The sequence below is a fragment of the Pseudogymnoascus destructans genome, assembly GCF_001641265.1.
Source record: "Pseudogymnoascus destructans isolate 20631-21 unplaced genomic scaffold scaffold_2, whole genome shotgun sequence".
In the NCBI taxonomy this organism is placed as follows: Eukaryota; Fungi; Ascomycota; class Leotiomycetes; order Thelebolales; family Thelebolaceae; genus Pseudogymnoascus; species Pseudogymnoascus destructans.
In genome coordinates this window covers 1,513,925-1,539,613 of record NW_020167521.1, presented here as the reverse complement: position 1 = coordinate 1,539,613, position 25,689 = coordinate 1,513,925, and the positions used below count along the sequence as shown (strand labels likewise).

Genomic DNA, 25,689 nt, shown 5'->3' with positions numbered 1-25,689 from the left:
AAATCGTCTACAAGTGTCATAAATCGCGCCAATGCAGGTGAGGTATAGTCCGATTCGGTACTCCGAACCTCAACTTCCACCTTCAAAGACAACATACAATCAGACCAGGATGGCGACTCCACCAAGATCTTCCGTCGGAGAACGGCAAGAAAGGCCCATATCCAGCGGTAGAGGTACGATGACCCTCGATAGCCCATCCCGCCTGCCCATTCCCTCTCAAGCTCAAACCAATATCACGTGACATATCGACGTCCACTCTCACTTCACAAGCTGATGAGAAGCAGCCCAGATGCCGCGTCGGTCAACTAGAGGTCTCGTAGATCTATCGCAGTAAGTCCCCATCTCTCTCTTTCCGCGCAAAGCTAACCCCTCCAGGGCACCCGTCTCCGGTCCCCTCGGCTCCTCCTCACCCACCCTCTCTAACTCCCAAACTCTCTCACCCACCCACTCCCAGCGCTCACCCAACCCCTCCTCGCGCCCGACCTCCTCCCCCGCCTTCCCCGCAAAAGACTTCTCCCGCCTCCTCCGCCCCGAACTCTACCACCCTCTCCCCACAACCGACATCCCGGCGCCCTTGCGCCCCTCCTCCTCTCCCCCACAGGACCTCCCCACCCTCCTCTCCACCTCCCGCTTCCGCGCCGCCGCCGTCCTCGCTGCAAACCTCCTCACCACCGCCACTGCCCCAACGGACCACCCCACTATCTTCGCCCTCCTTTACGTCCGCCTCGCTTCACTAACACTCTGCAACGCCACGGCGCTCGCCGCACAGGAAGTCAAAGCCGTCGAAGACCTCAACTCGGCGCTGTACCTCGATCCGCTCACCTCCGCGCACCTCGTGCCCTGGGAACTCCGCGTCCTAGCCGTGCGACTCCAGGGCATCGGATTCAACGATCCTCGCCGCGGAGTAGTAGGGTACTTCGAGCTAGCGCGAGATGCGCGGCGCGCGCTTGCCGCGCTGCGAAAGGCCATCGCTGAAGACCCCGAGAGCGGGGACGCGACGCTGGTAGAGCGACAGATGTGGGAGGAGCGTCTTGTTGATCTCGGGGTGCGTGTTGCGGGGGCCTTGGTGGAGATGGAGGATTTGGAGGGGGCGGCGATGCATTTGAGGACGCTGGGGGAGGGGGGGGTAGGATGGTTGTGGCGAGGAGGGCGTTGTTGTGGTTGCGGTTGGGGGATGTGGAGGCGGCGAGGGGGTGTGTGGGGGGGAGGGAGGAGGCGGATGGGGTGGTGCTTGCGTTGGGGGAGATGGCGGATGGGAAGTATGAGGATGCGGCGACGATTTGGGAGCAGCTTGCTGAGAGGGATAGGGGGAATGAGATGTATGCGCAGAATCTGGCTGTGTGCATGTTGTACTCGGGGCAGATTGATGAGGTACGTTGTTGGCTCTTTTCGTTGGCTGGTGAATTGGGTGGCGTGATGGTTTTGCTAACGGCGTATAGGCAAAATATATGCTTGAGGATCTGTTGGACAAGGGGAAGAGCTTCCACGCGCTCACTTTTAACCTGAGCACGATTTATGAGCTGTGTACCGATCGCTCGAGACAGTTAAAGCTGCAGCTCGTGGAGAAAGTGGCGGCTATGCCAGAGGCTGATAGGGCTGGGTGGGAAAAAACCAATGCCGATTTCAAGTTGTAGATACATACATAGTCTACGATACTTCGCTCAAAACCTCAGGCTCTGTTTTATTTACTGTCTTTTTTGCTCCCGCAAAGCTTTTGACAGCAATGACCCGCGGCCCCGAATTAATACTATACATTGCAGAGCGGGTCACCGAACCAGGGTTCTTTGTAGCACTTCGAAAACCTGTATATAAGGAGTAGTTAGCATTCAACCAGTCAATCCATCGGTGGTAAACATATGGAACCATAGGCTGTCAAGGATGGAGCTGCCTGCATTCACATCTACCAACTTACCAACTCGCGCTCCACCAACCCTCAACCCCACGAAGCCACACTCAGCAAGATTCTCACCGGAGCCCGAAACCGGTGACAAGAACGCTGCAGTGACGGCAAACAGCCGCGACAAGAAGAATACACGACAACAAGAATTCGAACACCGAAAATAGGCATCAGAATCGAAAAGGGGAAGCAGGTAAGCAAAGCTAGCAGAAAGAAAAACTTACTAGGCCATGGTGCAGACCCGCATCCCGTGTGTTCTTGCGCTTGACTGCGGCTCTCTTGCTGTTGAATAGCTGGACAGACTCATGAACCTTAATTTATACCCATGAATATGGGTTGAGCGGCTCTTGAAGGCAGAAATAGCGGGGTACTGAGTGGCAATAGCATCACCAACAGCATGGCGAAGGATTATAGGAGAACAAAATGATACAGAGAAAACCGGCAGCGAGACACCACAGAACCAACCCTACCCCCCAACCCACACACACATCATCGTGCTAGCTAGAACATATAAAGCAAATATTTGTATTCCTAGATCTAGTAATCTCCTAGCCGAAGTATGTGTTCATAAAGTATAGCCGGGTATATGCAAGCAAACCCATAAACCTCGCTGCCCCTCCCCATCTTGTAAATGTATGTCTGTCTATAATTACCACAGCAATAGTCCCCCCAGTTCGCCCCCAACATAAAAAATCATCGCCGCCAGCAACGATCCAGCATCATAATATATTACCCCCTCCCCCTTCTCTCACCCATTATTGGCATGTCCTTGCGGCCAGTCATTAGGTTCTACTGGGCCACTCACTTCAACAAACTCTCATCCCCATCCAAAATCCGATACGCAATCTCCAACCTCTTCCTCCACACCCTATTCTCGGCACTAGTCCTCCTCGTCTCCTGCAACCCCACCACACACTTCCCCACATTCGCCACCAGCCGCTCTACCAAAATCTGATCATCGCGGTGCAACATCGACACCGGAGATGGCTGCGCCGCCCTCTCTTCGCCGCCATTCAGCATCCCCGTCGTGAGCGCCATCCCGAGGAGCTCACCCGGATTAGACGCAGGAGAAGAGGGGTAGCTAGAGGGCGTGGAGGTACCGCTCGCGTTCCTGGGTCTGTTGATGAGGGGGAAGAAGCGCGTGGTGCTGGAGGAGGAGGTGAAGGAGGAGATGGAGGGGCGCTGGATGGCGACGGGTTGGATGACGCCGGATTTGATTACTGAGCCGCGGCGGGATTCCTGTCCCGCATCTCCCGCCTCGTTGTCAGGTGTGGTGGGCAAGGCTTTTGATGTGTCAACCCCGTGGATCTGCTGAGAGCGGCGCACATGCTGGACGGCGAAATTGTAGTATTCAGTCTGCAGATCCACCTCCGTATGTCTTGATTTCGCAGTCGCGAATGTAGCCATCGTGCTCACGGTATCAATACTCTTATGCCTCGTATGCCCCACAACCGCGTGTTTTAATTCATCTTTGTAAGTCCCAGTAGCAGGAGCATCAACGCCGCGCGTGGTTTCGACGGAGTCCTCGGAGCCGTAGCTGTCGGTGCTGCCGCGTCGGCCGTATTTTTGTTGTGACATGGTGCCCATGGCACTGTGGAGGAAGAAGTGCTCGTAGTCAAAGGCGTCTTCGCGGTCTTCGTGGGAGAGGGGGACTTGGGAGGTGTCGTGGTAGAGGGAGGCGACGTCGCTGGAGGCGTCGTCGTATTCTTCGCCGTCGACGGATTCGTCCTGGTCTTCATCGTCGACGGGTTGCTCTTCATCGAGCTCTCTGTCCTCGACGTGCTCCTGAAGGCTATCTTGCTCAAGGTCGTCATCCTGAAGATCGTTTTGCTGATGGTTATTTTCCGCGAGGGCATTTTCAAACTCGGCGGGTTCTTCGGAAGCCTCATGGTCATTACCCTGTTCCTCTTCTCCAAACGAGTCAACAACATTCCCATATTCCTCTTGGTCCTGGTGTTCCTCAAAGTCTTGGTAGATACTCGTCGTTTCCGACTCCTGGTAATCCTCCACATCTTCCGCCGCGTCCTCAGTAACGTGATCAAGCGTATTATTAACTTGCTTCTGCTGGATTTCCTGCTCTGTTGACGTCGTGTACCACTGTTCGGCCGCTGTAAATGGACTCAGGGTACGGAGGCTCTGCACGCTACGCCTCTTCATATTCTCTTCCTTCGCTCGGTCCCTCAGTGTCGATATCTTGCCTTTTAGGTCCTTCATTTTGACCGACAGGTCTCGCATCTGCATTGACGAAGCCGAGCGCGTTAGGGCACGTGGATCGATCTCGTGCCAGGAATGGGGCTCGGCAGTGCTGGATCGGATGAATCTGTCAACTTCAAGAGGTGACGGGAAGGGGTGATCGCCATCGCTCCCCGTTTCCATGATAACTATCCCAGATACTGGGTCTAAGTGCTCATTTAAAGATAACCGGCGGCTCTCTTGAGCAGCAGTCTGAGATCTATAAGAATCCTGCCGTTGCGGTCCTTCCGACTGTGGTGACGCGATTGGTGGCAGGGATTGCCTTGAGACGAGGGTCGGCCTTGAGATGACGGTCGTTTTTTGAATATTATTATTAGGAGATAGGGGAAGCGAATTCTCGCTACCGACTCTTGCGTGAGCCGGGCCGTTGGGGCCCAGGTTGGGGTGATTCAGTTGTCGGTGTCTGGCGGGAGGCAGGCCCATCTGAGAGATTATGCGCGGCTCCGGAGGGGAGGGTGTCAATCTTGATAGCGGGCTGCTGCTATGTATTGACGACATCGAGGACGAGGGGCTGATATATAGGGAGCTCCGCGCACGACTGAGATTCCCCTCCATGTTCTAGAATAACTCGGTCAGTGCGCGTTCCCGGACAAATCTATTCTGTCAGTACTCACATCAAGCCGCTGTTTGGCGTTTGACAAGATCATCTCTGCCCTCTTGCTCAGCGCCGCACTGCTCAATTCCTCGTCCTCCTTCTCCCTCCTCGCGTCTACGGTCCTAGCATCCGTTCTATACATAGTTTTCACCTCGGCCAACATTGCCTGTCCGTAGGTTTCGCCCACGACACTCTCCTCATCATCGCCCTGGAAGGCGCTCTCATCCACGCTAACAGTATCATCGAAATCCCCAAACGGCTCGCCCGCCGGAGCCTCAGTCGTCACGGTACTCGTACTCTCCATACTGGCGCTGCGCTGGTGAGCCGGCACTTTCGACCGCTTCACCGTACTCTGGTATCCCATCGTTGGCGACGACTTCACTGGTGAATCATCGCCCCTTGCGAGCCGGTCCCGCATGCGTCGCACGCCTACCCCAGGTGTGCTCTCCGCCTCCGTCACCTCGCCGATATCAGATAACATTGTGCCGTTCCCATATATAATCGGTGTGATAGGCGTCATAGGCACGGCGACCATGCTATTGTCTCCGTACGCCAGGGGCTGCGCAAAGTCCATGTCCTGTGATCGGCCCTTCCACACGGCCGAACGCGGCGGGGAGGGGGTGGAGTCGTAGTCGCCGTAGGGCAGGATCATGTCCGGGTTCGTGAGGGTCGGGGAGGCGGGAAGGGAGGGGTAGGCCATTGTCGCTGTCGTTGTCGGTGCCCCCTGATGCATCTTGCCGTTGAGTGAGACACAAGCCGGGAGGGAGGGAACAGTTCTATGTGAGTTGCCGTATGCGACGGCCCGCTAGATATGGTTTATATGGCCCGCTTCGAGAAGCGGTTCGGTGGCACGGTAGGGGATGGCGGTATGGGGAACTTGCGGGGATTGAAGACCAATTTGTCCAAGACCAATTGTCCACCCACCCGCGATCGCAACGTTGATGTCGAGGCGGTAGTCGTGGTCGAAGTGGCTCGTCTAGTCCAATCGCATGGTCGTCGGTAGAGCGCGTGAAAGTGGAATGTTGTATGTCTAGAGCGCCATGTGAAGCATGTCCGTTGGCGTGAAGGCGCGTGATCGTGTGAAAGGGTTTGACGACGACGACGGCGATGGCGATGGCAATGGGAGGAATTAGCGGCCGTTGTAAGGGATGGATGGCATTTTCAGTGGAGGCGGCCGGCAATCAACTGCCCTCTCATTCGCTGACAATCCCTGTTTGAAGCCCCTTGGCGGGACTTTTTAATCCCAATTTGACCGATTTACTGCGAAGTTACAGTACTTTCTGCGTTTAAGGGAAAGGCACATGCAGGTCATTCGTCGCATAAACTTACTCGTGTATGTGTACAATTAATCTGCAGTACTATAGAGATAATGCCGTAGCATGGAGGTCGAAATTGAGATTGAGATATTCCCTAGTTCCATCTGAATATTATAATTTCTCGACGGCACGGTTACGCGGTTATGCGGCGGTTACTGTAGGCGCACTTTTGGTACAAGCCGAGACCCGCGCGTTGCCCCAAAAGTCTCTCGAGATGGACCCTGTACGTTTCAGTCACCGGCATCGCGGAAACGGAAAAGGCGCTCCCGAGCTTCTTCCCTTCTTCCCCACATTCCCGTTTCGCTCGTCGCTCAGCGACGGTCACTCGGCGAAGCGTTTTGGCGGCGCTTGCTCGAAAACTCCGCTTACATCGGATTACACCTGTCAAAACCAAATGCAACTCCTCATTCCCAATAATCATAATAGATAACTTACCCGTAGTCCATCCCTTAACTCCCCTCAAACCAAACCCAATTCCATCCCCATCCAAATCAATCCCTCACCACACCCCGACGACCCCCCACAACCCCGCACCATCACCATGTCGTCCACCACCTTCCACATCGAAGAGTGCACCCCCGCCGACGTCGCCTCCCTCGTGCACGTCTACCTCTCCGCCTTCACCCCCGAACCGAATCACATCGCCTGTTTCCCCAACACCACCTGTTCCTGGTCCTCCCAATCCGCCTGGCTCACCAACCGCTTCGGGAAGCGACTCAACCACCCCGGGCCAGGAGAGCGGCATTTCAAAGTGATCGAGACGGCGAGTGGTCACATGGCGAGTTTCGCTCGGTGGGAGTTCCCGCACACTCCTGCGCCGGACGAGGCTACCGAGGCGGATGTAGAGGAGGGGGGAAACATGGATGCGGATTCCCTGCCCGAGGGCGCGAATGTGGCGGCGTGTTGGGAGATGTTTGGCGGGCTGGATCGGATGCAGAAGAAGTGGGTGGTGGAGGAGGAGATGTATTTGATGGGGTTGTTGGCGACCGGTCCGGAGTTTCAGGGGAGGGGGTGCGGGACGATGTTGTTGAGGTATGGGTTGGAGATGGCGGATCGCGAGGGGAGGAAGGCTTATATCGAGGCGACGCCCGCGGGGTTGCCGTTGTATAAGAAGTTGGGGTGGGTGGTGGTGGATGAGACGGAGATTGTGAATGCGAGTAGGGAGACGCCGGAGGACGAGAGGAGGTGGATTAATTGGATTATGATTAGGGAGCCGGTGGCTAAGGCTTGATTACAGAGCCCCGCGGCGGGGAGAGCATTATTAAATTAGAGTCTCGGCCTATCCTAATTATTCAACTCCTCAGCAAACTCGCTCCTCGGGCGGTCTCCACGGTACTCCAAGCTCGGCGAATATCTTCTTCTCATCCGCCCCCTCCACTAGTTCTCCTTCATTAAGCTTCACCCTCCCAGGCCCTCTCATTACATCTTTATACAACCCCCTCTGGTTCAATCTCATACCACGCTTCGAAGCCAAAAGCCGAATACTCCTATTAAAGATGTCATTCCCCGTAAAGTACAACAACGCAGCCCCGAGCTCCGACGCCGGCGCAAGATGGAAGTCAATCCGCCGCCAAATCGGCGGCCCCTGCCCCGGCAAGACGCAACAGCCATGCCACTTCGAGCTGGATTCTGTCCGTCCGACAGAGAGAGGCGCCACAAGCATCCCCGAGGCCCGAAGTTGCGACACGAGCTTATAGAGAAGGGGCGTCAGCTCAGAGCAGGCCGAGGTGCCTGACTTAGTCAGGAGGACGTCGATGTCTCCGCAGCTCTCCGCGCCACGGCGATAGCTACCTGCGACGATGGCCTCGATACCTCTATCAATACCCCTCGCAGTATCCGCGACGATCTTAGCCAGGGCGCTGACTTCTGCTCGCGGTATTCGAGTCTGAAAATCTTGATAATGATCAATGCCCAGCCGTTGGTTGTCAGTCAAGCTGGCGTGGGCCAGGAGATCCTCGAGGGTGGTGTAGCCCTGTTGTAGCCACGTTGTTGCTTGCGCTATTCCGACGCCATAGATTCCGAGGAAGAGCTGGAGTATCATGTCGTTGCGATCTGACTTGGTATTGTCCAGACGTCGAAGCTTGTCCGTGTGGACGATCTCCTCGATCTTATCCGCAATCCGCTGTCCTATCGCTGGTAACTTGACAGCTTCTCCTGCGGTTGAGATGAGCTTATTTTGCTTCTTGAGAGTCGTTATAGCCTTCCTATATCCTATTGGGCGCCACGTATCATCCATCCGTGTATAGTAGGCGGCCATTTCTTGGAGAATGGATATGGTTCGCGCGTTAGGATTCGAGGAAGTGGCATCTAAGGTGCCACCTTTCATGCAGCTAAAGCCTTCTTGGTTGAAGTTGGACCTCCGAGTAATATGCTTTCGTTTGGTTTTCGGTGATCCGTTGTCATCAGAGCTGTCGCCCCCGTGACGGGGCGAGCCTGTCGGGGACTGGTCCTCATCATCATCCAAGGGTAGATGCTGCACTTTGAGAGCGCCTTTGATAATCTCATCAAGGTCATCATCTGCCCTAGTACTCTCTTCCACACTTTGTGGGGACTCGACAACAGGTCCTGCACTTGGAGCTTCTGTTGTGTCTTCATCGCCAATCGTTCCATAGACGGCTGCCTCTGCGTGCTCTGGGCTCTTCGCCATATCATCAGTTTCTCCCGCTGTAGGTGGTACGGATTGTCTATCCCCTCCATTCTGGCTTCTGTCCGGTGTAGCTTTCGGAGGTACATAGCTCCATCTTCTCGGCTTTGGCCTCACAGTTTTGAGTTCCAGAGACTGATGAGAGACCGGCGAAGAGGGTGGCTGTGCCGAAGTTCCCGCCGCAGAATCTTTTGTCGTTGACTCATATCCCTTCAGTAAATACTGTTTCTGATTCGGGTTCAAAATAGCCTTGAACTGTATGCAGTCCAACGGGTATAGTTCATTGACGAGTATGATGTGGTCCGGAATGGATGAGGTTTTGAGGAACGAGGTGATATCCGCATATGAAAGGTGCTTATCAGCGATGATATGCGTAACAGTCTCGGTCCATTCTGTAGCCCAGGTAGCGCCATATTCCCTGGCCTTCACGATCCGTGCCCTGCGCACTGGGGCGATGTCATCAGGAGGGACGTAAAAGAATACCAAGTCCTTGAAGATGCGATGCTGTTCCGGAACAAGCTTTATGCTCGGCTCTTTGCGCTTTCGCTTTCCGAGGGCTGTCGAGGAAAAGGATGAGAACTGAGCGCTGCGGTTGAGGGTAGTAGGGGTTGGGGCTGATGTTTTTCTCAGAGGCCGAGCGCCACCGCTTTGGATAGGCTTTGGGGATGTAGGCGTTTCTGCGACAAAAGAGACTTTGCTTGACAGCGGGGTACCAGTGCGGCCCTGCCGTAGCCGATTCTTGATTGATACTAATGGAGTCTCTTTGATGAGGTGGCCTGGGGATGGTGACTTCAGAGTTGGTGCTGATAGACTTCGTTCCAACTGAGGAGCTGCGTTTGGTTTAGGATGAACCGGTTCGTGACGTTTATGTAGAGATGTATTGTGGTGAGGTGGAAGAGAAGTAGTAGGCCTATCTCGACTGGAGCCTATGGGGCTCTCGTCGTCTGAGTCCTCATCTAGTGAGGACAGTGCTTTAAAATATGCGGCTTTATCCATGTCCTCTCGCGCCATACTCTCATCCAGAAGCGCGTACTTCACACCCCAAACAATAATGGTAAAAGATTCAAGACTTGCAAACTCATATCCAAGTCGCCACGGCTTTTATATTCAAGAATGCTTAGTTTAGGTTCCAGCGTCTTAGCTGAATAAAGAACTTTGTCCTCCCGAGATAATCGGATGTGTCAAAGTAAGGCACGATTGAGGCTAACAAAGCTACACTTCAGCCTGATAACGTTGGAGGTGGTGAGGTGCTGTAATGGTCATGGTGGCGTAATGGTCACCAAAACCCCACCTCGTAACTTCAAACTTGTAAAAAAACAACAATGGCGAGACGAAGGAGCCTTCGGGTTCAGGAAACTGAGGCGCTGAAGCTATAGAGGCATACAGAACACTTTGAAGTCAGCCGCTTAACATTGACGCGTCAGGTGTCGGGACATCTTTCTTAAGTGTAAGCGCGACATAACCAACAACTTTTATCTGCAGTTGAAGAGAGCACTTTAGAGAAGTGGATTTGTCAATTTTCATCTATGGGACGCCCTATTAGACACCAGCTAATCAAGGAATTGGAGGATCTAAAGAGTGCAACGCATTAATGACGCGTCATCCCAAATTATACATATCCACTAATTGGTCAACAATGGGTTCAACGCTTTATTCGACGCCATATAGAGCTTGCTACAATTACTACTTGACAAATCGAGCTACAAGCAAAGACGCAAGAACAAAGCTATGATATTTGCAACGTGTAATAACATGGATGAATTAGGTTTAGGTATTGGAAGTGTATAACATGGATGAATTAGGTTTTGGGATTGGAACGAGTTAAACGAACCGTGTAGTAGTTGACGCAACTATGTGTAGTAGTTGACGCAACTATGTGTAGTAATTATCCTAGCCGTTAAGAGTAGGTGTTAGTCATTAAGTGCATCTCTGTAGATAGATGCGTCTTGCTACCACTTGAGATTTTTTAAAGCCAACACTATTAACAGCACTTGGTCTACAAATCCACACGTAGGGGATTGGCGATTCTTAGCAAGTACGAAGGGTTGGATGTCAAACGTCCATGGATTACAATGGTTACAGCAAGTTTTTGGGCTAGAAACCTATGAAATTGCAGATGGCAAACCACGGCTTTTGGTTGCAGATGGCCATGAAAGCTACATTTCAGCAAACTTTATTGCTCATTACATGTAACATAATATCGACCTTCTTATACTTCCGCCACATTGTTCCTATATCCTTCAACCTCTTGATGTTACGGTGTTTGGACTGCTAAAGACTGCGCTTACAAAAGCGAGACAGACCAACTTACACGAGTTAGAGTAAGGCGTATACAATGGATAGAAATGTACTACAAAGCACGATATATCAATACAACATTCAAAGCGCATGGTTAGGAGCGGGTATTTATCCATTTAATCCTCAAAACGCATATAAACACTTGCTAACTTTACACACCAGCTCCCTACCAAGTGGTACAGAGTTGCGCAGCTCAAACGCGGCTCTTAATTTGATGTTATAAGCTCAAAATGTACTTGACTTACTAACGCGAAAATATATCTCACAACTTACACGCACAGCTGAAACCTTAAGAACACAAAACACATTATTATTAAAGGAGCTACAAGATACGCAAAGTGTTCTGCCTGTACGGAGAGCTAACAAGCGAGGCAAAAGAGTAGTGTTGAAAGGAGTTATTGTGATGAGTTCTTAAGAAATCCAGTCGGCAGTTTCACAGATTGAAAATGAGACCTATAACAACAAGGGGAAAGGTCGGCACAAAGGGTTGAACAAGATAGTATTATCGACTAAATTGAGGAGGACCTACTTAGAGATGATTTGTCCGACTCGTAAATGGGTACACTTAGTTGTATTATAGTACAAAATTAATTTGAAGTTGTCGAGTCGGATTTTGGTGACCATTACGCCACCATGACCATTATCGTTACATGGTCTTGGCATTATGTCGACGCAACCACCACGTTATCACATGCACGGACGAGCTTTACAATTATGTGAGATCAACATTAAATACGGCAAAATTGCTAACAACATTCCAACTTCAACTCAATTATACCATCTTCGTCGGCACGGCGGAGTTGACCTCGATTTCGTTAGCCTCGATGCTGCTGCCCTTGTTCTCTTGAACCGGGACCGCATGGTGAGCATCCTCAACATGTAGCAGATCGGCTCCCTTCTCAACGTGATCGGCTCCACCGAATAGGACATCCATCTCCTCCAGGCTGACTCTCCTTGTCTGGGGAATCATGAAGTGAACGAACACAGCCAAGCATGCGTTGATCGCGAAGAGGTCGAGAAGCCGCAGTTTGCGAGGAAAATCGGGAAGAACTGTTGGAAGATCGAGTTTGCGACATTCTGTGTCTGGGATGCCATGCCAACGGCTTGTGCGCGGACGTTCATGGAGAAAACTTCAGCAGATCATCGCTCCCCAACTGGGCTTGTAGAAGAAGATGAAGAGGAAGAGCAAGAAGGTAATGGCAATGCCGACCGGCTCTGCCTTTGTCGGCTTGCTCACGCCCTTAGCCATATAATAGATCGTCTTGGTCTTTGTTCCCACTAACGCCACAGCCAGCATACAAACAGCCATTCCGATAGCACCAACGATGAACAAAAACTTGCGACCGAAACGGTCAACAGTCCAAGTTGCGTTCAGAGTGAAGATGATTCCGAAAGTGGCATTGAGAGCGTTGATGAGAAATTTGCAACTGAGACTTGAAGACACCCTTGTAAATGATGGTGCTGTAGGTGTTGAGTGTTCCTTGGCCAGTAACCTGCTGTCCGGCATTGAGGATGATGCCAGAATGAGACGCTTACGGACAGAACGTCCTTCCATAAAGCAGAGTAGCTGCTGGAGATAGCTTCCTTCCCAAACTCGAGAGCCTCACAAATCATGAGGATTTCATCTTCAACTCCTTGTTCAGTCTCTCGGACACGGCGGAGTATCGCACGGGCATCGTCGACCCGGTCGCCGTGCTGGAGGTACCAACGTGGGGTCTCGGGAATAAACGGAAGAAGAATGATGATATAGATAGGGACCATGATCTGGAAAATGTTGACAATCTTCCAGTCCATTCGCCAAGCTTCTCTACATTGAGCTGGCAGGCGTAGTTGATCCAGTAGGCAAGGAAGGATCTCACACTGTAGAACAGTTGCCAAAAGGACATGACCTTGCCTCTGATCTCTGGCGGGGCGAGTTCACCGATGTAAATCGGGCCGGCGGCTGCATGACTGTTAGATACGTGCATGGAACTAGAGTGATAACGACATACTCAAGGCAATACCCTGGCCGATACCAATAATTGCTCGGCCACCAATGAATGTACCGATATTGTGTCTTGGTGTCTGGATGAATGTCACGATAATGGTCAAAAAGCATCCAATACCCATTCCCCATTGTCGCCCCAAGCGATCCGCCTAGTTAGGAGTTGGATTCAGGCCAAACGATCAATAAGCATCGGCACTACTCACAGTAGGGCCACCGAGGAAGAAGCCAGCAACGATCGCACCGACAGTATAAGCGGTATTGACGGCACCAATAACATCTGCTCTCGATATTAGTATAAGCAGGAAGCTTTAATCTGATATTCAACTTACTGGCTTGTTGAAGTAATTGACCCAGTTGGCTGAGCCTCGCACCTATTTAAGTATAAGCATATGTAGTACGATCATAGTTTCTGCAGTAACATACAGAGTTGTAGACTGAAGCATCATATCCGTATAGCACCATACAACTGGCAGCTACCATGGAAATATACCTGTTGGCGGCATCAGTATAGAAATGATATGGGGGAAAAGTTCTTCTCTTTACCAATTGTACACGCGGGTGCTGTGAACGATCGCCATTGTGGCGAGTTAAAGGAGGCTGACTATCCTACAAAAGGTATACAGTGTTGGGTGTCCTTGGTCCGACGGTGAATAGGGAAACAGAAACAGGAGGAAAAAGTGCAGGTGCTCGGGAGCAGCATATACGATGAGCCATTGCCCATCCATGATACAGAAAGTGGACATACCTCACAGGCACCTACCATAACTACGCGCCCAGACGCAATACGCCACACATGATAGCTGGAGAAGACCCAGACCCAGAACAAACTCGTTGTATCGGAGTAACTTACTGTACTTGTACAGTGCTGCACTTGAAACAAGCGCGTTATGGCTGGTGGAATTTTAGAAAGTGCAGAGATCTCTGACAGGTATCAACATATCATCACGTGATTGACACCGTATGGTCATGTCATAGAAAACCGATGTGCAGGCGAGGAAGTTTCCTCTACGGGGATTTCCAGGCGGGCTGGATCACGGCCCTTCATGGACAGCTAATCTTCGGCTACAAATGGAGATCCAGGAACCGATGTGTAGTCCTCTGCGGATAATTTAATTTCAGGTGGTCCGGATCACGGCACCCCATAAGCTGAAAAATGGTAGGTATTGAAGGATCAGTCCTTGGGATTAAGGTCGCCATTCACCTCCAGTCAGCGCCATCATAACTGAGTTGGGCGCCCAGAAACTATAGCTCAGACTTGCCTTTAACCACGTCATCATTGATTGCATAAAGCCGTTAGCTATTTCAAACTCTCTGGTTACTGTTGTACAGAAACACACGAAGAGTATACGAAATGGCTGACGGGTTGCAGTATCAATTCAGTAGTATCTGAAGTGTCATCATCGCCAGATCTTGGGTTTCCGCCAAATTATCTCATGAGAGTAAAGTCGTTCCTTTACTGCGTCCCGTCTCCATCTTCGCAGTTCGTGCTCCGAATTGGATCTGTGTGTCCGTTAGTAGGTTCGATCAATAAACAACAGATCGTCTTACCGCGCGTTTCTTCTCCTGGGACACAGAGTGCATTCCCAACTTCCATGCGAGGAGACGAAGTACTTTCTTCCCTGGCTCCAATGCCGGTCCACCGGTGTCCAATGCCTCATTTGAGCCACCAAACCCACATTTATCCCACACAGGACACGCCAGTGACCATCTCACGAGATCCTCGTCAAGATACGGAAAGCGGGCTTCTCGACCCCAGTTTGAGATGGCCCGATCATCTCTCCCTAGGTTTCGCTTTCCCAGTCTACCCACATCTAGGTCCAGCTCTTCAATTAACCCTTCGAATCCGCGCCTAGAAAATGCTGTGGCATGTCGGGTATAACCTCCAAAGAGCTCGTCTGCGCCCAAACCCGACAAAAGAACTCGAGCTTCTGTTGTATAGTCGGTTGCAGGAATACTGTCGTCAATGGATGCTTTCCCAGATCCTCGAGATGCAAAATACAATGCACCTGCTATAGATAGGTCCATTTCTGTGTTGTGTGGGTATATAAGAGATACGACTTTACTTCTATGAGCTAAGAATTCTTCGTATGGTATATTAGCCTAGATATAATGTTAGAGCCATAAGGTACAAGGCTTTGGGATGCTTTACCTCTACGAAGTTCCATTTCCGCCCCGGACAGACTTGTCTCAGCTCCTTGAGCGCACTTCTCCCAGTCATTCTATCTGGACACGCTTCAAATGGGCTGTCCACCCCAACAGGCGGACAGACAACGGGTAGGGTATCGCCTAATGGATCTTCTTTGGCTACAGCCTCGCCATGAATATCTAGCTTGTCTCGTCCTTGCCGAGCTTTTCGCTGTAGCTTCACTTTTGGAGGTTGCTTTGATGCCAAAACAACCCGTGGGTTCTCGAAGGCCACATTAAGGAGATCTATCTGCTCTTCCAATTGCAGTATATCATGCGCCATGCGTGCAAGGACTGCACAGTCCAGACCGCCAGAGAATAGTATGGCCAGCTTGACCTTGGCTGGACCCTCAGAACGCGGAGGATCAGGAATATTCAGCAAGCGTAGCCGCAATGATTGTATCATATGCTGCTCAAGTTGCCTGACAGATTCGGATAACATATTTAGAGACCACAGCGTCGTGGGGACTACTTGGTTAAGAACACCGAGAGAAAGCGACTGAATAGAAATCAGCTTTTGTTGCAAAACGTTGGCTGCACAGTTATACTGTTGACTTACAGGAGTAGCACCCTGGTTGTCACTTGGCCATGGGCATCTGTAGCAAGGAAAGTGTTTGTTTCCCACGGATGATTCCTCTAGTAAAGCTAAACCTGGGGTTATAGATGCTCTATCAAGCGCGGCCACATAGATCCCATCTGCCTCAACTTCTTTCCAAGAACTGCTCGTTGGGTCCGCAATACTAGAAAACTGGATAGCATCCGAGATATCTTCGGAATTGTACAACAGCGATCGTCTCCCAAGGCAGTCCCGCCCGAAATAAACAAGACGATGGATTTTGTCATAATAAACGAATGCAAAGGGACCAGATATGGTCCTCAGGACATCGAGGACGCCATTGATAGACTCATCAGCCGTAGACCTTGAGGTAATACTGGCATCAAGGAGGCCAATAATTGCCTCCCCATCATTACCCTCTACCGCATCGTGGCCAATTTTCCAGGCCTCTCCATTCCAGCACAAGACCGAGCCGGTTTTTGTGGTTGAAAGTGGCTGCGCAGTTACGTGGCCGCCACGCAGAGAAAGCACGGTAGATGTAAATAGCAGCGAGACGATATCACCATCTATGGTTAAGGTATTGGAGAGGTCCGGCCCCCTGTTGGCGAGGCGTTGTAGTAGTTCAGGGTTTGGGCTTGGAGCTTCAGTTTTAGAAATGGAAGTAAATATGCCACACATTTCTGCTGAATAGCCCGACAGAGGCCTTTACCGTTAAGGTGAGAGACACGTTCACTCGAACCGTGCTGTTGTCCTGTCCGTCCTTACAAATTTAGTTCGCTTGGGGTTGGTGATGTCTGATGTTCGTACCTCGCTAATTGAGACTTCGTCATTTGTTGGGGGTTTCACACATGGAACTCCATCACCACCTGCAGCTCTTAGGCTTTTCTACGTCTGGTAAGTGACAAGTGCACAAAAGCCGGTCCATACACAATAAAAGCATACAGGAGAATACTTGTTATAGTGGAAGTTCATTGTTCCTACCACCTCAGCCGCCTTACCTCGATCACCTAACAGCTACGACCACTCCCAAGGTACCTACCGCCCTACCCCACCACGAACAGCTCACAGCTCCAACAACCTACCTACTCTTGCCACGGCGGCCGGCAAATCCTGCATGTCTCCCCCGAAACAGCAAGAAGGAGAAGCTGAACCGGACCGCGATCTTGAGAACAAGCCGAAGTTGGATGAGATAGACACCGTGGTTGGGGACCGTTCGGGCACGAACGATGACCCAGTAGGAATTGCGGGGAAGGAGCTACAAGACGCAGGCAGCACGGCAGGTCCGTCAGACACGGGCAAGATCATTGAGGATACGATGGAAAAAGCTGGCACAGCCAGTGTGTCTACTGACGAGACAGCACTGGAGGAAAAGGCTGTGGAAAGCCATCGGGATCAACAAACCACGCTCGACGCGCCAACCACCGAAGCGCAAACTACCGAAGAGCCAACCACCGAAGATAAATATGTCGGCTCAGATCCGATGGAGTCGTCAACGGCAACGCTGAGGCCACATCCTCCTTCAAATAACGAATCGAACACTACACAAGTTCCGACTAAAAACAATATGTTCCTCGAGCCTACCCCGCACTCTCCACACACAGCCGTACCCCCGACGTCTAACAGCGCATCTACACCTCGGTCTGGGGCTGGGGAAAGTCCAAGCGACAGGTCGCCGACACGGTCTGATGCGGGATTTGATGAGAAGCCTTCTCCTAGCGAAGATGGGCGCGAAGGAGAATCCCGATCGGAAATACAGAGCATCATGGATCAGTTCAGTGCAGAAGGAGGAGGGCCAGGTGAAGAGGAGGTGATGTCTCCTCGATTCGAGCTCGCAGGGCCATTGCTTGGGACTCAGATCCAGCATCCTCCTAGGAAATCAAGCCTTGACCCGCTGAATCACAGGGTGATCAATATATCCCAAGGTTTAGAGAGCACTGATTTGGGGAAGGGCGTATCATCTCGGCGCGAAAGCAAAGATAGTGATATAGGCCCAGAAGTACCCCCCAAGCCCACCTCCATGTATGCAATGCCATCCATGCGCTCGTCTGAGGGACACATCTCACAAATCGAATCGCCCGTTTCGCCTCATGCTACATCGCTACATCGACCCCCGCCACCAGAACCCGAACCGGAGCCAGACCTTCCTTTTGATTTCCATAGATTTCTGGAGCAGCTGAGGCATCGTACCGCTGACCCAGTTGCGAAATTCTTACGGTCCTTCTTGCAGGAGTTTGGTAAGAAACAGTGGATGGTGCATGAGCAGGTCAAGATTATAGGGGACTTCCTGGCATTTATTACAAATAAGATGGCTCAGTGTGAGATATGGAAGGAAGTTTCCGATGCGGAATTCGATAATGCTCGCGAGGGCATGGAAAAGCTTGTTATGAACAGACTATACACACAGACTTTTTCGCCAGCAATTCCCCCTCCACAGCCTATACCCGGGGCGAGGCCAAGGAGAAGAAACGGAGAGCGCCCATTGGGGCCCGGAAGGAGAGGCCAGCATCAAGAGGATGTTGAGCGTGATGATATCCTAGCCCAAAAAGTTGGCATCTATGGGTGGGTGAAAGAAGAACACCTAGACATACCTCCTGTTGGGGAGAGTGGGAAGCGATTTTTAATTTTAGCACAACAAGGTGAATACAACTTCGACTCAATCCAGGGAGCATTTCTAACCCACGTGTAGAACTACTTAAAATCAATACATATAGAGCACCAAGAGACAAGATCATCTGTGTTCTCAACTGCTGCAAAGTCATTTTTGGTGAGTAAGCTGACAAAAACATGCTCTCACTCTGCTAACTTTCTACTCCAGGACTACTAAAGCATTCCAAGTCAGATTCGTCAGCGGACTCCTTTATGCCTCTGTTGATTTACACAGTCCTACAAGCAAATCCGGAGCATTTGGTATCTAATGTCCAATACATTTTGCGTTTCCGCAACCAGGAGAAGCTTGGTGGGGAGGCCGGCTATTATCTGTCCTCGTTGGTAAGAAAATCCTGATTCGTATATTGCAAATATCAACTAATTTTTGCAGCTGGGTGCCGTTCAGTTTATAGAAAATCTAGACCGTACAACATTGACAATATCCGACGAGGACTTCGAGAAGAATGTGGAGGCTGCAGTCTTTGCCATTGCTGAGAAACATCGCACAGACGAGGCCGACGCTCCACCAACACCTACCCAACAGCTATCCGAGAAGTCTGGGCAGCCTTCATCGGAGCCCAATTTTGGGAAATCCACTGAAGCCGAATCCTCGCAGCCAAGAAAATCGACGTCATCTTATGAGTCTAACAATGCTGACGGCGGCGATGAAAAAGCAGCCATGAGTGGACTATTACGGTCCATCCAAAGACCCCTATCTTCCATTGGACGGATCTTCGCCGATGACAGCTCTCAAGGTAGCCCTAGCAGAGGCCCTGCGACCGGCAATACATCAAGACTATCGCCAGCGCCAAGAAATACAGAGAGGCCCGTAAGCCCACAGAGACTTGTTGAACCGACCCGTGATACTATTGACAGAAACCACCTGCGTGCTGAGAATGCGGCAGTGCGGCAGGCAAGCGTTGAAACAGCCCAAGCACAGCATTTGGAAAGAGCAGAGCACGAAAATGTTGTTGAGACACTTTCTGGCATGTTCCCAGACCTTGACAAAGAACTCATCAGCGATGTAGTAGCTCAGAAGAACGGAAGGTACGATCCCCGTAGCCAATGCTCCTCCCACGAATACTAATGAGACCTAGGGTCGGCCTTGCCGTCGATGCATGCTTGGCACTCAGCTCGTAGTCTCATATCAGATATATAATATTTACTCAAAGATACCCCATGGTGGTACTGGAACCGCAGCCAGAGATGATTACGGTTACAGAGCATTACCGATTTGAGCTTGCATAGCGTTGGTTTGTTTGGCATATATATACCTAGGTCTCTGATTGAAGTCTTGTACCTCTCACGGTTTCATCAAAGATATATGAATGATAATTTGGAGTCAATAGCCTTCTACTCAAGAATGAGGCGTACCTTCCTTCTTTGACTGTATAGCGAACTTACCGTACATGCACCTGTAAGCAATATCTTGCCACATAAGCTACACAGCTAAGTAACAGTAGGTTAAGTGCAATGGCTCATTATAAGCTATGTCCCGTCCAGTCGTTCCTGCCAGCGCCAGCTACAAGCACTGTGTACTATACTTCTCTATGCCAGGAACGGAAGGAAAGCTCCTTATTGTTTACGAAAGGGTCACTCTTGCCTACAGGACGGCTGCTCGATGTATATAGGTTTCGTTTTGGAGCTGCGAGAGGATTTCCTCCTTCACAATATTATGATAAGTTAACGGAGAATTATATGTTTAGAGAGTATCGATTCAAGCAACATCTTTAAACAAACATGGCTTACAAACCAGACGACAATTCCACAGGCTCGCCTCCCACAGGCCCGCCTCCTGCTGCAGGATCCTCAAGTTCCAGAGACCAGACAGGCCCGCCTCCCACGGGCCCGCCTCGCACAGGTCCATCTCCCACTCCAGGACCCTCGAGGTCCAGAGACCAGACGGATGGCACTGAGGCTTCAGGGTCGCAGCCTCCGTATGAAATGACCTTCAATAAGTACGTACAGCCTTGCAGAACTTGACACTACTCAGCAGACCATATTCTATATATTTTCTGAATATTCTCTATGCAAGACCACTACCCTGGCAGCCAGGCTCATCTGCACCAAACGCACACTATAGCATAGAGAGAGACTAACTTTCATGTCCCTATAGGCACTGGCCCTATATCAATAGCTATCATGGCTCTTGGGTTCATATGCCTTATGAAGAGCTCGAAGTCTTAGCAAAGATCAACTGGGCCCTCCCTCGACCCCGAATCGTTAACCCCGCTGTCTTCTTTGACTTGTTGAAGATCCGCCAGCTTACTGAAGAAGCCTGCGACCTTGCAGTACGAGCAACAGCCGGAATTGCCACGTCGGCTCTCTCAAACCCATTCACTACTGCTAGAAGCATGCGAGGAAGTAGGGTAGAAGCGCTAGGGCTGGGATCCTTTGGACCTGGGGTCGAAGCGCAACTGAGCCCAGAACGGAAATTTCGAATGCGAGAGAAGGCTACCCAAAAGCTCTCGGAGGCGTATCATCTTGATGATATAGCATCCTGTGTTGTTACCATGCGAGGAGCGTCTGTCCTTGAAAGGGTTGCGAAACAAGTAATTGAAACCCCTCGGGAAAATCTGGACCGTCTCGATGGGAAATATGTGCATTATTTCCATGAGAAGACAGATGACAAAGCTATGATGAAGCCCGAGGCGTTATCACTACTCGACGAGGTCATAAGTGAACGGCATATGTCAGCTGAGCCGTTACGTACAAGAGCCGTTGCTAAGATGCTCCAAGAGAAGAATTTGGAGGCCGTGGAAGATCTTACCAAGGCGTTGCAGATCTGCAGGTCTCAAAAGAGTTTGCACAAGCCGTGGCCTCAGAATTCACAGGATACTTCAAGCTCGGCGGCCGATACAAGTGAGTCATCGAAATGTAAGGAGAAGAAACTGGATAAAAACGATTATCCCAGTAGTCTAGAGGCTCAGATACTGTTCCATAGGGCTAGCGCATACCTTGACTTAGCCTCTCAAACTGTTGAAAAGGCACTTCCTTCAACAGGTCAAAGTCAAAGCAGTTCTATGGGAGCGAGCAATGAGAGCAATTCTGGAGGTCCAAGCGTCGGGTGGGATCCAGAAGCGATGGAGCAGGAGAAACAGGGCAATTTGGTGAAAGAATACGCAAAACGAGCTCTTCGTGACTATACTGCCTATCTCTCATTTTTGGATTACACACCAGAACTTGATCCAAAGCATATGGAAGCTTTCGAACGCAGGGTTTATCAAGCTGCAGTTGGATATAAGTCACCTAGGGGGAATACTGGTAGCAGCAGCGACCCTTTGTCGGGAATCCCACCACCAGTGGCCTACCAGATATCTAAGCTCTTCTCTGCAACTCCACCAAGCCTCTCATCAAATCCTCAAACGGACATCTTAGTCGACCACGATTCAGCCCCCAAAAACGCATCTGATACATCTGCTCTCCATGCAGCAGCCCAGCAACTCCTTGACAGTACCAATAAACATGAGTCGCTCACTTACCATCCTCTTCTCGTAGATGCATTACACTCCCTGCTTCTCTGCCACGTTCTTATGCAGACCTCTACCTGTGAGTTACGCCGCCATGCTCACATGGCTGCACGCCTCATCCGCAGCTGCGACGGATATCCGATTTTCGAACAGCCTCGGGCGGTGCAGAGCCGCAAAGATTGGCTTGAGATCCTGAGCCGAGTGGGCGGGAAATTCGACCTTGGTGAATCCTGGGACTTCCTATGCAGACCCAGGTTGTATAGGAGGGGAGGAATCCCACCGATTTTTCCCAAGAAAGGCGGGGGGACGAAAGAGACCGAAGACGAGAAGAGGGAGAGGCTACACAGGAAGGCTGTTTTAGAAACGCTAGCGTATACGGACCTAAGTGACAACGAGACTTTCAGGAAGAACCTTACAGCAAGGAAGAAGAAACAAGAGGAGGAGGAAAGGAAAAGTACGAGCAAATCGGATGAACATAAGGCTGGTCCATCGAAAAATAAAGCGCAGGGCGAAGACCACATTGCGGGTTCGACTCGGGCACGCAGTATTGTGAGATGGGTTCGGGAAGCGCCTCAGATAACTAATCCAGAGAGCAGGAAGAAGAAGCGTAATAGAACAAGGGGCCGTGGGAGTGCTAGGGGCCGTGGGAGTGCTAGGGGCCGTGGGAGTAGTAGGGGTCGTGGCTCGTTGAACAGCTCCATGGGCGAGTTGAGTATTACTGATGATACGACTGTCGAGATTCCCAACGAGGAAGCCGACTAAGCGAGCATGCATTTGAGCGGTACAATTCTTTGTACAGTAGTACTGTGATATTCAAATCACACAGCGTATTCAGCAAAGCGTTAGAAAATCAGTCAATCGAACTCTTTACTAGTATTAACGGGGAAAAGCGTGTTCATATTCCTCATCAAGTATGCCCAGACACTATATACCACGTAGACCGCATAATCCCCGTAAGCTATCACTTTTGAAGCTTAAATATTTCCTTTCACCCCAAAAACAATCGGATACATCTTGACAACTAGAACGAGAACTTTTGCCCCAGAGAGCGATAACGCCATGCCCGGATATAAAACAGAGACTCTTCGGGGGATGTGGAGACCGCGACGATGAAGATATGTAGTATTAATGGCAGATGTAGAGAAACGACAAGCGGTAAGTTTACTTGTGGAGACCGCAAGTACGCTCACTCATGAGTTTCCTACGCTCTTTGTCGCGGCCTGTTATGTTCGTTAGTATAAAGGAAGGCCATGGGATGTCAATGGTATATGCTTACCCTCGTCATATACAAGGAACTCGTGTAGGCCAGCTCCTGTCGGCACCATCGGTAAGACGGGGACCTTCTTATCGGTAACAATTTCCAAGAAGGCTGGTCCATCGGACTCAATGAGCCACTTGAGGCTGTCAACGACATCCTCTGGCTTCTCGCACTTCCGTGCCTGGACACCCATAGCATCCGCCAACTTGATAAAGTTGGGGTTCTGCTGGTGGGTGTGTGCGTATCTATCCTCGTAGAAGAGGTTTTGCCACTGGGTGACCATGCCCTGCTCCTCGTTGTTCAGGACGATGATCTTGACGCCAATGTTGAACTGATGGGCGGTGGACATCTCGGTCAAAGTCATGTTGAACGAGGCGTCGCCGTCAATATCAATGACAAGGGCGTCTGGGCGAGCGACCTTTGCGCCGATGGCGGCGGGAAGACCGAAACCCATCGTGCCGAGACCACCGGAGGTGATCATGGTGCGGGGGTGTCTCCAGCGGAAGTGCTGGGCGGTCCACATCTGATGTTGGCCAACACCAGTGGAGATGATGGTGGTCTCCTTGCGGTGAGCGGTCAGCTTGGAGAGCTCCTCGATGACGGTCTGCGGTTTAATCATGCCATTTTCTCCAGACCTCTCGTACAAGGAGAGAGGGAACTTCTTCTTCCATGCATTGATCTGGCCGAACCACTCCGAGCGATCGTCCATGGTCTTGACGTCAACGTATGGGAGGAGCTTGGCAATGTTTGCTGCCGCGTCACCGACAACGGCCTCAGTGGCCTGAACAACCTTGTTGATGTTCTTTGGCATGATGTCGAAGTGGACAATTCCACCACGGCCCTCGGTAGCGGCAAGTTTTGCCTGAGGAGCGAATTTTGGAACGTTAAGAGTCACACGGTCATCGAATCTTGCTCCGAGAGCAATGATAAGATCGGCCTCCTGCATCGACATGTTTGCGTATGCAGATCCGTGCATACCCAGCATGTGGAGAGACTTCTCGTCAAGCTCATCAAAGCCACCGAGGCCCTGGAGGGTTGTGGTCACAGGGATGGAGGCCTTATCGGCAAGCTCCTTGAGCAGCTTTGGGCCCTCTGGGAGTGCAAGAATACCCTGTCCAGCGTAGATCACAGGCTTCTTCGCAATGTTGATCAAGTCTCCGACACGCTTGATAGTAGCTTGGATTTGCCTCTGGGTGATCTCTGATGCCGCCTTGGAAGCTGCACTCGGCGATGATGGGAGAGTGCTGATCATCGGGATAGCCTTTCTCAGGATCGATGCAGTAACATCCTTTGGTAAATCGACGAGAACTGGTCCAGGGCGTCCGCTTGTGGCAATCTCGAAGGCCTCCTTAATTCTCCTGGGCAGGTCTGCGACGTTTCTAACCATAACATTCCACTTGGTGCAAGATCTCGAGATACCAATGACATCAGCCTCCTGGAAAGCATCACTTCCAATGGATGTTGTAGCGACCTGACCGCAGAATACCACCATCGGTGTACCATCAGAAAGAGCGTCTTGCATAGGCGTTATCACATTGGTGGCACCGGGTCCAGAGGTTACCAGAACCACACCCGGCTTTCCACATGCACGGGCATAACCTTCGGCCATATGTCCAGCACCTTGCTCGTGTTTCGGTAAAATGAATTCAAAATGTTTTGAGTCGTAGATCGCATCGAATACAGGGAGAATAGCGCCGCCAGGGTAACCAACTATGTCCACGGTTAGCTTTGAAGTTGGAGACAATTATTCGAGCAACATACAAACATGCTTAACGCCTTGCCTGAGCATCATCTCATGGAAGATTTCTCCTCCACTCATCCCAATGAACCTATATCTCTATCAGCATTGTCAAATTTCGAGGCACTAGTGCGACGTACGACTCATCCATCTCGGGTTGCCTCGCATTCTGAAGAGGTTGCGGCTCATTTTGCGGAGGAGTTGTGTTGAATGTTGACGCCGGAGGTTCTCTTGCTTGCCTACAAAATCAGTCGGTTAGAATAGGTCAATGAAGGTGGAATCGAGGAGGACTCACGACGAAGCAGCCGCGGTTGTGGCTTGTGATCTGGTAGTACCGGGAGTCTTTTTCGGTGCTGATATAACTCTGGCGGCGGAAGAAGTTGAGAGAGGTTTCGATGTTCGGGTGGACGCCTTCACCAAGCTGCGGACAGCTGACCGCGCTGGTTGTGATCGGAGCATCGTGAGGTTATTGTGAGAGATCGTGGGCCAAAGTCTGCGACTGAAAAAATGGAATCGAAGCCGTGTGGCGACTTCAAAGGCCCTGTAAAGATAACACCAGGTACAGCTAAAGAAGAGCTGTCCTTGTGTCCTGTTCCACTATGGTGTTGTCTCGACAGGGTGGTGACAACGAGGTTTTGGCACGCAAGGACTTGTTATGCAAAGAACAATTGTAGAGTCATCCATGAGATATAGCCAGAACAAGAGGCGGACGGGCGACGATCACGTGCACACGATATGTTTGTGAGAATTCCAGCGATAAAATGGGGATTGGCCAATCATAATGTGGGGATTGACATAGAGATCTCCGACCTCGGCGGGGAATAGGCGGGGAGTTAGTCAGGTGACA

The 25,689-nt window shown here is 51.0% G+C and overlaps 10 protein-coding genes across 10 annotated transcripts; 4 read left to right on the top strand and 6 right to left on the bottom strand.

Annotated features, from left to right (window-relative positions):
• The first annotated feature begins 27 nt into the window (after positions 1-27).
• Positions 28-1,849, top strand: VC83_01124 (uncharacterized protein). The gene is made up of 4 exons (XM_024464809.1): positions 28-173; positions 285-330; positions 376-1,371; positions 1,440-1,849. The coding sequence occupies exons 1-4, from the start codon at positions 32-34 to the stop codon at positions 1,504-1,506; spliced, it is 1,251 nt and encodes a 416-aa protein (XP_024327900.1). The 5' UTR covers positions 28-31; the 3' UTR covers positions 1,507-1,849.
• A 577-nt stretch (positions 1,850-2,426) lies between these two features.
• VC83_01123 (uncharacterized protein) lies at positions 2,427-6,155 on the bottom strand. The gene is made up of 2 exons (XM_024464808.1): positions 4,765-6,155; positions 2,427-4,708 (listed from the first exon to the last, which is right to left on the bottom strand). Exons 1-2 carry the CDS (start codon positions 5,476-5,478, stop codon positions 2,699-2,701), a joined length of 2,724 nt encoding a protein of 907 aa, XP_024327897.1. The 5' UTR covers positions 5,479-6,155; the 3' UTR covers positions 2,427-2,698.
• A 447-nt stretch (positions 6,156-6,602) lies between these two features.
• Positions 6,603-7,292, top strand: VC83_01122 (uncharacterized protein; the record flags this gene model as incomplete). Its single annotated transcript, XM_024464807.1, has 1 exon — positions 6,603-7,292. The coding sequence occupies one exon, from the start codon at positions 6,603-6,605 to the stop codon at positions 7,290-7,292; it is 690 nt and encodes a 229-aa protein (XP_024327898.1).
• Positions 7,293-7,361: 69 nt separating this feature from the next.
• Positions 7,362-9,716, bottom strand: VC83_01121 (uncharacterized protein; the record flags this gene model as incomplete). The annotated part of the gene is made up of 1 exon (XM_024464806.1): positions 7,362-9,716. One exon carries the CDS (start codon positions 9,714-9,716, stop codon positions 7,362-7,364), a length of 2,355 nt encoding a protein of 784 aa, XP_024327895.1.
• A 2,419-nt stretch (positions 9,717-12,135) lies between these two features.
• VC83_01120 (uncharacterized protein) lies at positions 12,136-12,558 on the bottom strand (the record flags this gene model as incomplete). Its single annotated transcript, XM_024464805.1, has 1 exon — positions 12,136-12,558. One exon carries the CDS (start codon positions 12,556-12,558, stop codon positions 12,136-12,138), a length of 423 nt encoding a protein of 140 aa, XP_024327896.1.
• A 55-nt stretch (positions 12,559-12,613) lies between these two features.
• VC83_01119 (uncharacterized protein) lies at positions 12,614-13,112 on the bottom strand (the record flags this gene model as incomplete). The annotated part of the gene is made up of 2 exons (XM_024464804.1): positions 12,614-12,945; positions 12,995-13,112. The coding sequence occupies 2 exons, from the start codon at positions 13,110-13,112 to the stop codon at positions 12,614-12,616; spliced, it is 450 nt and encodes a 149-aa protein (XP_024327602.1).
• Positions 13,113-13,884: 772 nt separating this feature from the next.
• VC83_01117 (uncharacterized protein) lies at positions 13,885-20,069 on the top strand. The gene is made up of 6 exons (XM_024464802.1): positions 13,885-18,366; positions 18,417-18,494; positions 18,546-18,718; positions 18,768-19,423; positions 19,474-19,793; positions 19,840-20,069. The coding sequence occupies exons 1-5, from the start codon at positions 16,845-16,847 to the stop codon at positions 19,514-19,516; spliced, it is 2,472 nt and encodes an 823-aa protein (XP_024327606.1). The 5' UTR covers positions 13,885-16,844; the 3' UTR covers positions 19,517-19,793; positions 19,840-20,069.
• Positions 14,422-16,408, bottom strand: VC83_01118 (uncharacterized protein; the record flags this gene model as incomplete). The annotated part of the gene is made up of 4 exons (XM_024464803.1): positions 14,422-14,490; positions 14,539-15,090; positions 15,140-15,673; positions 15,734-16,408. The coding sequence occupies 4 exons, from the start codon at positions 16,406-16,408 to the stop codon at positions 14,422-14,424; spliced, it is 1,830 nt and encodes a 609-aa protein (XP_024327601.1).
• Positions 20,064-22,700, top strand: VC83_01116 (uncharacterized protein). The gene is made up of 2 exons (XM_024464801.1): positions 20,064-20,334; positions 20,493-22,700. Exons 1-2 carry the CDS (start codon positions 20,117-20,119, stop codon positions 22,606-22,608), a joined length of 2,334 nt encoding a protein of 777 aa, XP_024327605.1. The 5' UTR covers positions 20,064-20,116; the 3' UTR covers positions 22,609-22,700.
• Positions 22,701-22,725: 25 nt separating this feature from the next.
• ILV2 (Acetolactate synthase, mitochondrial) lies at positions 22,726-25,588 on the bottom strand. The gene is made up of 5 exons (XM_024464800.1): positions 25,138-25,588; positions 24,983-25,081; positions 24,866-24,933; positions 23,123-24,814; positions 22,726-23,066 (listed from the first exon to the last, which is right to left on the bottom strand). The coding sequence occupies exons 1-5, from the start codon at positions 25,299-25,301 to the stop codon at positions 23,008-23,010; spliced, it is 2,082 nt and encodes a 693-aa protein (XP_024327604.1). The 5' UTR covers positions 25,302-25,588; the 3' UTR covers positions 22,726-23,007.
• Positions 25,589-25,689: the final 101 nt, after the last annotated feature.